Source organism: Harpia harpyja, chromosome 14 (assembly GCF_026419915.1).
Source record: "Harpia harpyja isolate bHarHar1 chromosome 14, bHarHar1 primary haplotype, whole genome shotgun sequence".
Taxonomy (NCBI): Eukaryota; Metazoa; Chordata; class Aves; order Accipitriformes; family Accipitridae; genus Harpia; species Harpia harpyja.
This window is the reverse complement of record NC_068953.1, coordinates 27,756,534-27,769,483: the sequence shown is the minus strand read 5'-3', so window position 1 is coordinate 27,769,483 and position 12,950 is coordinate 27,756,534. Positions and strand designations below refer to the sequence as shown.

The window sequence follows — 12,950 nt, the reverse complement described above, 5'->3', positions numbered from 1 at the left end:
CCGCCCTGTAGAGCCAGCGCTGCCGAGTCGCTCATTCCCTTTCCCCTCTCTCCCAGTTTCCTGTTGTTTCAGCTTTGCGCTGATGTGAATACAGACTGACAGTGCGGTTGCCTTCATATTCCTTGCTGCTCTGCGCTGGCACCTTCCTCCTCTCTTCCTGCCCATCCCTCCTATCACGTGTTTTTCAAAGCAGCAGCAACTTGTGCTATCACCTTCTTCTCTGGACTCAGCACTTACATTCCCAGTTCAGCTGTTCATATTTTGCCTGATAGTTGAAGCCAGCTCCTGCTCAAATATTTTCCATCTACGGTTTATGTTTGGCGCAAAAAGAATCTCATGATCGAGGGGTTTAATGATGATATATATTTTTTTATTTAAAGAGACAAGTTTATGTCTGGAGATCCCTTTAAAGTACCTGAGTGAATCTAATAAAATCTGCATGAGAAGTGTTTTCAGCTCTTTTCCATCTTTAAGGTATCATCTGTGCCATGGCAGAGCTGGCAGCACTGGCAAGCCGAGACCCGTAACCCTGTTGGGCACCTCTAGGCTGGAGAACTGGCACCACATCGCTCTGAATCTCAGCAGTTCAGGTAGAAAGTCCATTTCTCCGCTGTGTGGTTGGATGTGAGCCATGTTTAAATGCAATATGTGGATGAGGACCATAGGCCTTGTTCCCCTGTGTAGATTCCTTAGCTGAATTTACCCCTCAAAATGCAAACACGCAGTATCATCTGGATCTTTGTCGCATAAGCCAAACCTAAAGTCAATGCGCTCCAGGCTTGGAAACTGCACATTCAGCTTCAGATTAAGAGTTTGGGGAAGGCTTAATTATTTGGAGGATTTGCTGGGGCAGCGCAAGCCATGTCAGACTGCTGGCTGGACACGCACGGCATCACCTGCAGTGGGGACACACACACCCCGCTGCTGGTGCAGCATCACAGCTGTGTGCTCAGTGCAGGGCTTTGGGCTCCTACCCTGTGAACGAGTCTCTGCATGGTTTGCTCTTGGGACTCACCTCTTTGCTCTTGTTGTTTTGTTTTTACCGTCAAAATTCAAAATCAAAGTGAAACTCAGCCAAAGTGCCAAGATTTAGATTTCCTGGTTACAGGTTGAAACCAAGCAAAGAGTCCATGGTTTGTATGGTTTCTACCTAAAATCATAAATCATCTCTTATTCACCTAAAATTTATTCCAAATTTACTCAAAACTTGGCCCAGATTTGCCTGAAACTTGGCCCAGGGTTGCTTGAAACTGAGCCCAGCTTCAGAGAGAGGTTCATGAACCTCAACAAACCTGGCCTGAGCCTTGAGTTTGTAATGAAACCCAAAACCAGGGGAGTTTCACCTGGTTTGGGTTTGGTTATAGACATTTCTCACAGCTCTAGTATTTATCATAATTACAATAACAACATATTTAGACAGAGCTGTGAGCATACACACAACATTGCAAAGTGAAAAATTTCAGACAGCTTTCCTGCCTGTCCGAGCTTACTGGCTGAAGAATGTACTGCACTACAGCTACAGTCAAACACGGTCCCACATGGGCTGCTTAAAAAAAATAATTTCTCCTGGGTTGTCAGAGACAAAAAAAAAAAAAAATCACCCTGAAGCACCTCACATAGGAATGATAGGAATAAAGAATCCACCTCCAAAGAAAACTAAGTGGTAGCCCTGTTTTCCTGGCTGGTTCATCCAGCAGCCTCAGAGATGAGCCAGGGAAGCTGGCAGAGCCCAGGTCCTGCTCACCAACAGCGTCGCTTTTGATTATCTCCATGCAGCCTGCTGACCTGGATACTTACCCCAAATTTTTTTTTTCCAGCAGAAAACTACTGGGCACTGTCACTCTTTTTTTTTTTTTTTTTTAACTGGTGCTGCTGCATCTGCAGTGGCAGCATCCTGTGTGGAGTATCTATGGGGACAGCCACTGCAGGGGATGCGTGCTGGAGCATGGGGCCATGCCCCTGGCTTTCTGAAGAGTGGGGGGGGGCGGCAGGTGCCCCACCAGGCTCTGTCTGGGACATGTTTTAGTGCAGTGGGGCAGTTCCCACAGCTTTGTGCCCGCTGGAGCTGTCACGGCTGATGAGCCCATGTGGTTCCTAGTCCTCCTCTCCAGGGACACCTCAGTACTTCGGGGCTGCCCCTGGCAGAACGGCCATTGCCTATGGGCTCTCTCAAACCAAAACATCTGGTTCTCAGTTCCTACCCTGTAAAACAAGGATGACAAACACATCCCAACCTTGCAAGGGTGTAGCGAGTCTCAACATGTGTGTCTGCGAGGTGCTCACATCCTACAGCCCTGGGAGCCATAGAGAAGCTCATAAACAAACAAACCAGCAGATGTGAGAGCCAAGCCGGGGCGAGGGCTGGGCCAATGCTGCTGCCATGTGTGAGGGAAGGGTCCAGCCCAAGAGAGGGAAGGAGAAAAAGTCCTTCCTGGATACTTAGCAAAGGTTAGCAGAGCCTGACTTCAGCCTGGAAGCACTAAGATGTAGTCATCTATCTCGACTCTTCACAAAATACACATACATTTCTACATATGCATGTAAGAATGTGTCCAAGCAGGCTGAGGACTCAGCTGTATGCCAACAGGCAGCAATGGCACGCGCTGGACTGGCCAGCACCAGCACAGGGCTGCAGCCCAGCTTTGCCAGCACACTGCTGCTGGCCACGCAGCCCTGGCCTCCATGGCCGCTTCCTGCCATCGCTGTGCTGCGCTGTGCAGGCCCATGTTCAAAACAGAAAGGAGAGCCTGAAATACAAAAACAAATGCTTTGGTGACCTCTCTGGCGCCAAGGTTCCTCACTGAACTCAATGGGAAGCTCATAACTGAGGAGTTGGCTTGGGTGTGATATTCCTCAAAAGCATTTGTTACGAGGGTGTGAAATATTTGGCAAGTTTTAAGGACAGCAGAAGCAGATCGTTGGAATTTGTCAGAGCTGAAGTCATCGGCATCTTCAAGGTTTTTGCTGCACAGGAAGAGGGTCTCTTCTTCGTGCAAACCAAAGCACACAGCCCACTCCAGAGGGACCAGGCGCCCTCAAAGTCTCTCTGGGGGTACCAAGGACCTTGGCGAAGCACCGCTGAATGCGGCAGCACCACAGAACCCTGCCGCTGAACCACCTCCACCTTCCTGGCACCAGCAGTGCCTCTGCCTGCTCTGAAAGCAGCCAAGGTGTGGGGCCGGTGCTGGCCACGGCAGCTCCTGCACGGGGACGGGCGAGTGACAGCTCAGGAGGAGCGCAAGGCACTAGGGCTGGTACAGGACCAGCATCTGCAAGTGAAGCAGAAGCCACGTGCGTTAGGGTGTTTTGGGCCACTGAACGACTGCAGCATGCTCCCCCCTCCCCTTTTCTTTCCCTTGTGCTACTACTGCAACCTCTGCAATCATTTGTGTTTTCATTAGCGTAAATGATGGCACATTTTGCCCCAAACTACAGCTGTCTGCTTGCCCCATCTTAAGTTTTCACAGCATCCAGAACCAGCGCGATCCTGCAGGTTAACGTGATGCACTGGACCCGTGCTGCCGACGTGCAGCTTGCACACAGAGCCCCTCCGTGCAGAGGTGTAACCGCAGGAGCTCGCACAGGGGCCGCACGGGTTTCTGCAGGCATCCAGCACGCTCAGGCCACAGGCAACAACTAGAAGCTCTGGGATTTTCTGAACACAAGTTTCAGCTGAGTGTTATTCTGCCAAGATTGTGATAACATGAGGGCTTCCTTTGGGCGAATACTCTGGTAGGACACTGCCAACCTGGATTTACTGCATTAACCTGCTGTACATCCTATCTCGGCCTTAGCTGCTGGCCACTCCTGCAAACATGAAGCCAACCAAAGCAGAAAAACTTGAAGACTTGCTCTGGGGAGAGGGTGAAGTAGGCAAGATCCTGAGCCCAGATGTCCCAGCTTTGGGGAGCTGGTGCGTCCCATTAGCTCCTGTCCTACCTGGCGCGGGGCAGCTGAGGGGCACTGAGAGGGGTACGCAGCTCCTGCAGCTCCGCAGGCAGCCCCGGCCTTGTCAGCTGCTGAACGCCGGCTTCCCCTCTGTAACTACAAATACAGGATTTTCTTGTCACAGCAGTGAAGTTGAAAGAAGAGCAGCTGTATCCTCCTCACCTGGTGCCTACTCGGAAAGTAGCAGCACTGCAGCACCACGTGAGCTGTTAACCTTGCTCATTTTGACAGAAGCCATCAGATCCACAGGAGTACTGTGAGGCTTTAATGGTTTAAGTGTGGCATCAGTTTAAAGGGGGAATCCTAAACATTCCTTCACAGCAAATGTCAATTTTTAAAAGCAGTGAGAAGGCTTTTGCAATGTCAGTGCCCCCACGCCCAGCTTGGCCTAGAGCAGCGGGTTTGATGCAGGCTGCCTTGTAGCGCACTTACCTGTCGTGGTGTGGCCGGCAGAGACCAGCAGTGCCCAGACTCGGTCCCAGGTAGGCGTAGGCAGCTGTCAGGCAACGGCCATGCCGTCTTGCTCTCCAAACAGCTCAGGCCTGTTTGTGCTGAGAAGTCTTGACCAGATTAGCTCTTCCAAAGCACAAAGCTGAACTTGAATCATAGCGTAGAATATTTATCTTAGAGAAAACCTGAGTGTGACCCTTTGGGACCTGCCATAAGAAAGCAAACACTTCAGGTCCTTTGAAAGTCAGCTTAAAAGGGAGACTGTGGAAACAGTCATTCTGCCAAAATACATGTCAGCTGTCAAGTTTACAAGATACTGTTACAACACACAACAAGAGAATGTTTCGGTATGTACAGTAACACGCCATCTTTGTTAGACTGTTAACCAAAAATTATATTTATTATCCATGCATGCATCTATGCCAAGTCATATGCACAATTGCAATGGAGGGAAGACACTGTTATTTCAAATAATTAAAGATTTCACCGTTTCCTTGAATTTGAAAAATATCCTGTAACTGCAAAAAGATACACATTCAGAAATGCACATTCACACTCAGTCTGTCTAGTGCTTAAGAGTCATTTTGGGATTCCACTGTCAAAGTGAACAGAGGAAATTATTTTAAATCACACTGTAGGTTACAAACCACTTTTTAATTGCAGGTCTCATACAGTATTATTATGCAACCTTTATGCTTCACTGAGACTCTAAGGAAACTACAGAAATTCAAACTAACGTAAATAATTGTATACATACAGCAACTCAAACTGACAGGCAAAAATGACATACCATTTAGAGGGCACTGCTGCAAAGAGACAGATGAATCATTGCACAAGAAAATGGATTTTTATGTGCAGATCAGTACAACAAGATGGGCTTTCCATTTTTGAAACACTAAAAGAGATCCTGTCAAGATTTCTTGTTTCTGCAGCATAACAAAGGTGATTTGCAGAACTGTGCAGGCAACACTGGGGCTGCTGGAAAACAATCAAGGAACCTTTGGCGTGATAAGGTGTTATACAGCAGCTTAAATGCTAAACCAACTCTGCTGGACAGAGTCCTGACAGGTCTTTCTGAAATCATTCTTCTCAGTTCATCTCAGTGTTTAAGGGCTACAGAGAAAATACTCAAACCATGCACTTAACTATAAACCATACGATCTTGCACACACTGCCACTGGCACTAAAAATCACTCCCAACCTGCTGAAATAAGAGTGCCATTTACAACTGTAAAGTTCTGATTATATTTCACCATAGTTACGCAACATGTGGAAAAAATACACTCTTCAACATTTTGGCACGCTAATAAATAAAATCCAGACATGGTCTATTAAAAATATCAAAGTAACCCAGCGCACATGCTCCTTTTTATATAGTTACATTTGCTATGCAGAAGAAATCAAAGAGAGCTGAAATCTAATTACAGAAAATAATACAATTTGGGGTGAATTATTACAGTACACTTCCCTTCCAAAGCTATTATAGCTCAATATATGTTCCCTCTATCAATTACAGTGCTGTCCAATCAGCAGTTTCAGCGACACCGCTTGCTTCATTTTTTCTTCCAGATGTTATAGCATCACACCTCAGTACTGTTCTGCTGCTGCTAAAAGATACACCATGGCACTTGTGTATACAAGAACACCCTCATCATCGAATAATTAACTTGCTATTAAAACCCAGCTACAACTTGTGATGGCTTTTGATATTGGATTATCCCTTTGTTATCAGTCTTAGATTATCTGACAATAGCTGTTGAAGTGGGGGTAAAAGAATGGAACGTCTTAAGTCAAGGCAGTTTTAGCAAACAAGACACTTCGATTAAATGTATTTTCTGTATAATGATTTAATATTCACTTCTGCATGTTTTGGCTATCAAAGTTACTTATTGACAGGATTATTCAGGTCAAGTCATTGGAAATGTTCTAACTTGCTTTCTGGAGCCACACAATAATTTGATAGAGGTCCACTGCTGTTTAGATTTGTGAAGGTTTCTGTATTTCTTCCATTCTTCCTTTGCATGAAGAATGAACAAATGGCAGCAGTACAGCTTCAAGGAGAAGTCACCTGTGCAGACAGACAGATATACAACCAACCCTACTGACAATGCCTGAAATGCAAGAATGCAGTTTATCACACTTTTAGCAAGAACACAAGGCCACAGAATAAACTAAAAAAAAAACTGTTTTATTGTGACATTTATGACATTGAACCCTCGTTGATATGAATGACTACGGGTACTCTTGACACGTTACATAATGTCATGGTGTAGGATGGCACTGATTGTCATCTGACTTTTGAGAATGTTTAATGGTCCCTACTGACCTCAGTGCATTTTGGCAAGTCACAGAAACTTTATCATCAGGTTTGTGTATACAGTTAACAAGTAGTTGGTCTTATAAGCACCATTACAAACCCTCACATTAAGGGTATTATTAATCTAGTTTACAAATGCTTCATTGATAAAAATAGCATGATTACAGTATACACACACTTAATTTACATGTAATGTATTATAGGCATAACTGAGATAAACTACTGAGCTAACTTTGGTTGATTGAAGTATTTAGACTGAATAATGGCAATTTTGGCTTCTAAGTTGTGTAAATATTACAGTGCATTTATAAATCTAGGTTGAAAATTTACTAGCACCAAATGGATATCATAAATGGCTGACCTAGTAAGTTGTAGTTGGAGAAGCGAAGTTTAAGAATTACAAAAATAGAGCTGTCCATCAGTTGAAAGCACAATTCTTGTACCTCTGCTGAAATGATGACGTGTCTCAGCATCAGTGGCCAACTTCCAATGATAAAAGTCCCAGTTTTCAAGATTCAACATATCAAGGTAGCTCAGCTACACTTAAAAGCCTGAGAAAGTGGTTGTTTTGAGCTAGGGTATTCATCCTGTACCTTGTTTATGTAATAATATAATAGTGCTCGTTCATACAAATGTACTCATGTAAGATTGTACCTATGATATGGAGAATCTGATTGGGAGGAATATTCAGTCCTACCTATCTATCTTTGGTTTAATTATTTGGTCTTTGGTTGGTGAATTAATGAAGCAATATCTGAATTTTCATTTTCAGGTTATCTCCCAGCTCACCACTGAGGTAGTCTTTGTCATGTTTCTCTTCAAGCTGGTTAAGTTCCTTCTTTTTATAGAGTGGAATGCTACTGATTTGTAATGAATAGTTTCCAGGCACTGGCTTCTTCTTTGTGAAATGAAGGTAACTTATCCCGTCTTTCTTATTGATTCTAAAGAAACCGTCTTCATTTCCGGAGTCAATTAAATATCGGTTATGGTTTGTCAGTGTTGTGAGGGCAGGAAGCAGTTCCAGGATGCGATCTTTGTTACTGAGATCTGAGATGTTGATGGAGAAGACTGCTGCTTTCTCAATATCCCAGCTGGCGAGACTGATTGGCGGCTCCAGCTCTTGCTGATCCTGCACAAGAACAAACAATGTTAGTTGACTCTGTCAGAGATCGTTTCACATGTGCCCATGTGTATGTATTTCTTACCCAGCTCATTCATTATTAATTAAATAATTTTTAAAAGGAGGTTCTGTAATATCATCTGTCAAATCCACTCTTATGGGCCTAGGACTTGTCAGGATAAAGTACGGTCTTTGTCGCTGTCCCTGCATGGGTAACGGGAGCCTGAGACACACACTGAAAGTTTCTGCACGTGGGCCCCGCTGCCTGACAAACAAAGCCTCTCTGTGCTTGGAGTCCACGACCAGTCTCCTACAAAGACAGCAGCAAAGACATACTCCTCCTCTCTGTTGGGGGAACCACAAGCTCATGTGAACAACAATGTGCTGAAGAGAGCAGGGTCTGTGGGGGAGGCACGTCATTTAGGTGGGAGTTTTCTGCTTCGCAAGATTTGCTTCATTTAGGTGTGGAGCCAGGGCGGCCTGCTGGTGCAGCAGGGTGCTGGAAAAGCAGCGTCGCCCCTCACCTCCGAGTGATGGTAACTGGGCTCCCCCTGAGTCCCCTGTGCGTGAGTCACCTGCAGCGGCAGCATGATAATATTTCAGACAGCACATCTACTGTAACATTTTCAACTGGAAAGCAAGGGAAGATCTACGTCACCTCCGAGACAAATCCAGCACTAATCACAGGCAGTACTGAAACACACTGAAGAAACACAGTTTACAACCCCTCTCTGCCCAAAATCAAACGTCCACACTCTTCTGGGCAAAAGCACTCTCCTGCCTACCTGTATTAGCAGAGTGCCATGCACTGAGTGCCTAACACAAACAGCTAACAGGCTCCCCAATCTATTTGTGTAGGGAAAAGCAAGCTCTTCGGCACATACACATGAGCAGAGAGTACAGGTGATACTTAGCTCAGGGTAGCGATGGCAACATTTTACAAGAGTGTTCAGTGTCTCTTGGTTATATTTAGAATGCAACGCACACATGGGCACACCCAGACATGCACTCTCAGCTGAAGGACTAATATCTGCACAGTCTAGAGACCTGCTATGACCTGCTGCTTCTCTGGCCAGGTCAGGGCAGACCCCTTCACCTGTAACATCACTATCATCTTAGACCGGATGAAGAAGTGGGAAGTCAAATGACTGTGGGCTTGGTGATACATCTCCTACAAGCTGCTTACAGTTTGCGGAAGTCTGTACATAACTAATGTGAACAATAAGGTTTAAATCGGTGACTAAGTGCTGGACGTTGGATTGGATGACCAGACTGAGCAATTCTGAGTTTATATTACACAAAGTTGAAATAAGACAATGTAGGACTCCCTGGGAAATGCAAGGACTTTGAATTTTGTGCAAGAGGGACTACAGTAACATTACACATTAGAAGAGCATGCTTCTACCACATGACTTCTGCACTCATACTGGGAGGTGTGGTGCTGGAAGCCCAGCTGAAGAACAAACAGAACTGCAACCACCTCCATTCCATTGTGTCTTGCTGTTGCGATCAATTCAGAACAAACCCCAGCAGGGGGAGTTTGCTGAAAGATTTACTTTAATGCTTTTTTGAGAAATGTTTGCTAACACCCAAGGATGAGTGAAAAGGGATGCCTATCCTTTGCATAAAGACAAAACTTGTCACACAGCAGACTAGTTTTCATGTAAATGTAAGTGCTCAAACCACTTATTGATATTTGCTTAATTAAAAAAAGCCAGTGACAACAGCTAAGAAGTGGAGTCTCGTGATCATCGCAGTAGATGATAAGCATTTCGCTGACACAGTTACCCCACTCGGAGGCAAATGGAAACCTGCCTCTGTCCCCAGCAACTTCCGAGCAATGACAAATGAAGCTCTGCCTCCTGTTCTGCTGCCTGGACCAGTGGTGAGCACTGTGCACAGCCTCGCCGGCAGCCTCGGCCCCAGGACGGCAACCTGGGTGACTGACTGCAAGGGTCTGGACAAGCCCCAGGAAGGGCTGCAGCTCTGGACTGCCTCCAGGTGAGGTGTTTGTGTCCAGAGCTCTGTGTTTGCTTTGGAGAGGGCTCCAGCCCCAGACACACAACACAGCGCTGCTTGGCAGGGCCCAAATCCACCCGGACCAACATGTCCTGCCTTTCTGGCCACAAGGTCACACAAACGTTTTATGTACCCGCTGCCCTCTGACATCAAGAGCTTGCTTTGCTGGTGAGCGGACTGCTCTCCAAACAGCTGGATGGCCATTTATTTTAGTGTTTGATGCGACGTAGATATTAGGTATGCAGGGGCTTCAGAGGATGACATTTGCCTAATGACAGTGAACAACTTCAGAAAGCCGACACACAGACTACTTGACATCCAAAACCAGCTGTTTGGTCTACTTTGTTTGGGGTGTACATTTTTCCTGGGGGATTGTCTCTGGGCACACCTCCTTCTGAGACTGGCTTTCACAAGACAACCACAAACCCCTTCCCCCCAAAACAGGTCAATTACCTCTGCTTCATTTGCAGTTTCATTAGTGCTTCTGCGCTTCCTTCCTCTCTTGGGATAGCCATTGATTTTACATTCATAACAGGCTTCTGGAGAGAGGGAGTTGTCATCTACTTCTCCACTGAGCGAAAGTTCTTGTCCTTGACCTTTGCCTAGCCCCACTCCAGAAACACAGTGTCTGAGGAAGGAAGAAATAAAAAATTAATTCCAGTGAGACACAGATCTTACCAAAAGCTGAATTTGGGGGACTGTGAATACAAAGAATAAAGCAATTATTTTGCACTCATTTCCTAGGAAAAATTTCTGCTGAAGTCAACAGGCAAAATTCTCACCGAATCACAATGCAGCTACCTCCAATTTCAAGAACCTGGCTCCATGAGGCTTTGCCTAAATCAGACCTGCCAATATTTAACAGTTTTAAAAACACAGACTTAAGCTCTGAGAAGTTGTTAGTAATTTCTGTTATCCAACCTGGAACACGTTAAAAGAGATCAATTTTCAGAAACTGCTGAAAAATCTGAAAAGTGAGGTCTTTCATAACATATCCCAAAGCTTTTAGTCACGTCTAAAATTTAAGCCACAATCTTTCTGCTTTCCATTTGAGTTGCTTAGTCCTACATGATGCACAGCCCTAACACTGGGGCAAGTGAAAATAAGAGCACACAGAATTGTTATTTCAATGAGTGGGTGAAGCCACTTGTGTAATATCATTTGCCTTTGGAGCTGGTGGGGGATGTTATTATTAATTTTTTTTTTAAAGGAGACAAGTGATACACCACAAATCATAGTGAGGGGTGTTAGCTCCCAAGTGGCAAGCTCAGAGAACTTGGCTAGCTGCTGGAGTGTGCAGGAGAGAGGTGAAAGCAGTAGCTTAATGTCCTGGTTTCAGCTGGGAGAGAGTTAACTGTCTTCCTAGTAGCTGGTATAGTGCTATGTTTTTGAGTTGGGTATGAGAAGAATGTTGATAACACTGACGTTTTCAGTTGTTGCTAAGTAATGTTTAGACTAAAGTCAAGGATTTTTCAGCTTCTCATGCCCAGCCAGCAAGAAGGCTGGAGGGGCACAAGAAGTTGGGAGGGGACACAGCCATGACAGCTGACCCAAACTGGCCAAAGGGATATTTCATACCATGTGATGTCATGTCTAGTATATAAACCGGCGGGAGTGAGGCTGGGGGGATCACCACTCTGGGACTAACGGCATTGGTCAGTGGGTGGTGAGCAATTGCGTTGTGCATCACATGTATATATTCCAATCCTTTTACTTTTATACTATTGTCGTTTCATTAGTGTTATCGTTATTAGTTTCTTTTTTTTCTGTTCTATTAAACTGTTCTTATCTCAACACACGAGTTTTACTTTTTTTCCGATTCTCTCCCCCATCCCACTGGGTGGGGAGGAAGTAAGTGAGCAGCTGCATGGTGCTTAGTTGCTGGCTGGGGTTAAACCACGACACTTAAAAGAGATAATTGAACCTGGTAGCCCTGACCAAATTTCATTAAGCATTAAAACCACATTGCTCCTGTCCCTTGATTACCTTTCCCCTCCCTCATCTCCAAAATCAGCAGGTGCATCCAAGTCTCGAGCACCTCCACAATCCTATCCCTCTTTCATTGGTGACAATCCTCCCGGTTCTGCTGCTCCACACTACAAAGAAAGGAGCGGATTATGTCCCCTTTATGTCTGTTAGTTTAAAATGAGAATCCCTTACCCTTGTCCTATTCTGAAGTAACCAGGTGGACATCCACAGACATAGCCACCTTCAGTATTTGAACAACCATAACTGCATGGGGCTTGTGCAGAACCGCATTCATTGATATCTTGGCAACCTCCACTAAACTGTTCATACTGAAATCCGGTAGGGCACATACATTTATAGCTTCCCAAAGTATTGTGGCAAGATGCTCCTCCACAAATGTGTGCACTGAGACATTCATTTTCATCTGGAAAAGAAGCAGAACATACCACATTAACTTTTATTCTCAGGTAACCTTCAGAAAGGTTGTGCTTGACTGTTGCTAAACATGCTGCCACATCAGACAGACAGAAACACAGAACAGGGCTTGGCCTCACCCTTGGCTAGGGCAGCAGTCACTAGGAGATGACTACAACCATACAACAGAGCAACATTTGGGCTACTCTACAGAAGATGTTTCATGCCACGTCAGCTCATGCTCTGGAGAGCAGAGAAGCAGAGGCGGCAACTTTTTTTTTGTTCCAGAAACAACCAAGAAGAATAAAACTTTGTACAGCCAACAATGTGGTCCAGTAATCCCATGTTCATAATGCTATTCAACATTAAAGAAAAAAAGAGCAAGGGATCAAGCTCTGACACCTTTTCCAGGCACTGAAAATCCCTCCCTACACACTCACATTTAAATATGAGGTACAGGTAAGGTACAGGAAGGAGTAGTAAAGTAAAAATAAAAGCAGCTGTAGATACAAAAGACTGCCACATTCTGAGCCAGCCCTTTTCCAAACTTCCCAAGTGCGGCACTGTAGGAGTTCAAGGTCAGTTCAGGCTTATTTACTGTAAATGGCTAGTTTTTTAAATGTAGACAGTCTGAATTTTTTTGTCTGATATGGCAAATTGCTTTGAAACATTCTGAATGCTATTGTTCCCTGTGTTCTGTGATAAAGCAACTGC

The 12,950-nt window shown here is 45.0% G+C and overlaps 1 protein-coding gene across 1 annotated transcript in view; it reads right to left on the bottom strand.

Annotated features, from left to right (window-relative positions):
• Nucleotides 1-6,565: 6,565 nt before the first annotated feature.
• Nucleotides 6,566-12,950, bottom strand: part of FBN1 (fibrillin 1) — a 159,931-nt gene continuing 153,546 nt past the window's right edge. Inside the window, 3 exon segments of the mRNA XM_052809134.1 lie at nucleotides 6,566-7,844; nucleotides 10,308-10,482; nucleotides 12,015-12,246. Coding sequence (XP_052665094.1) covers nucleotides 7,455-7,844; nucleotides 10,308-10,482; nucleotides 12,015-12,246 — 797 coding nt within the window. The 3' untranslated portion in view covers nucleotides 6,566-7,454.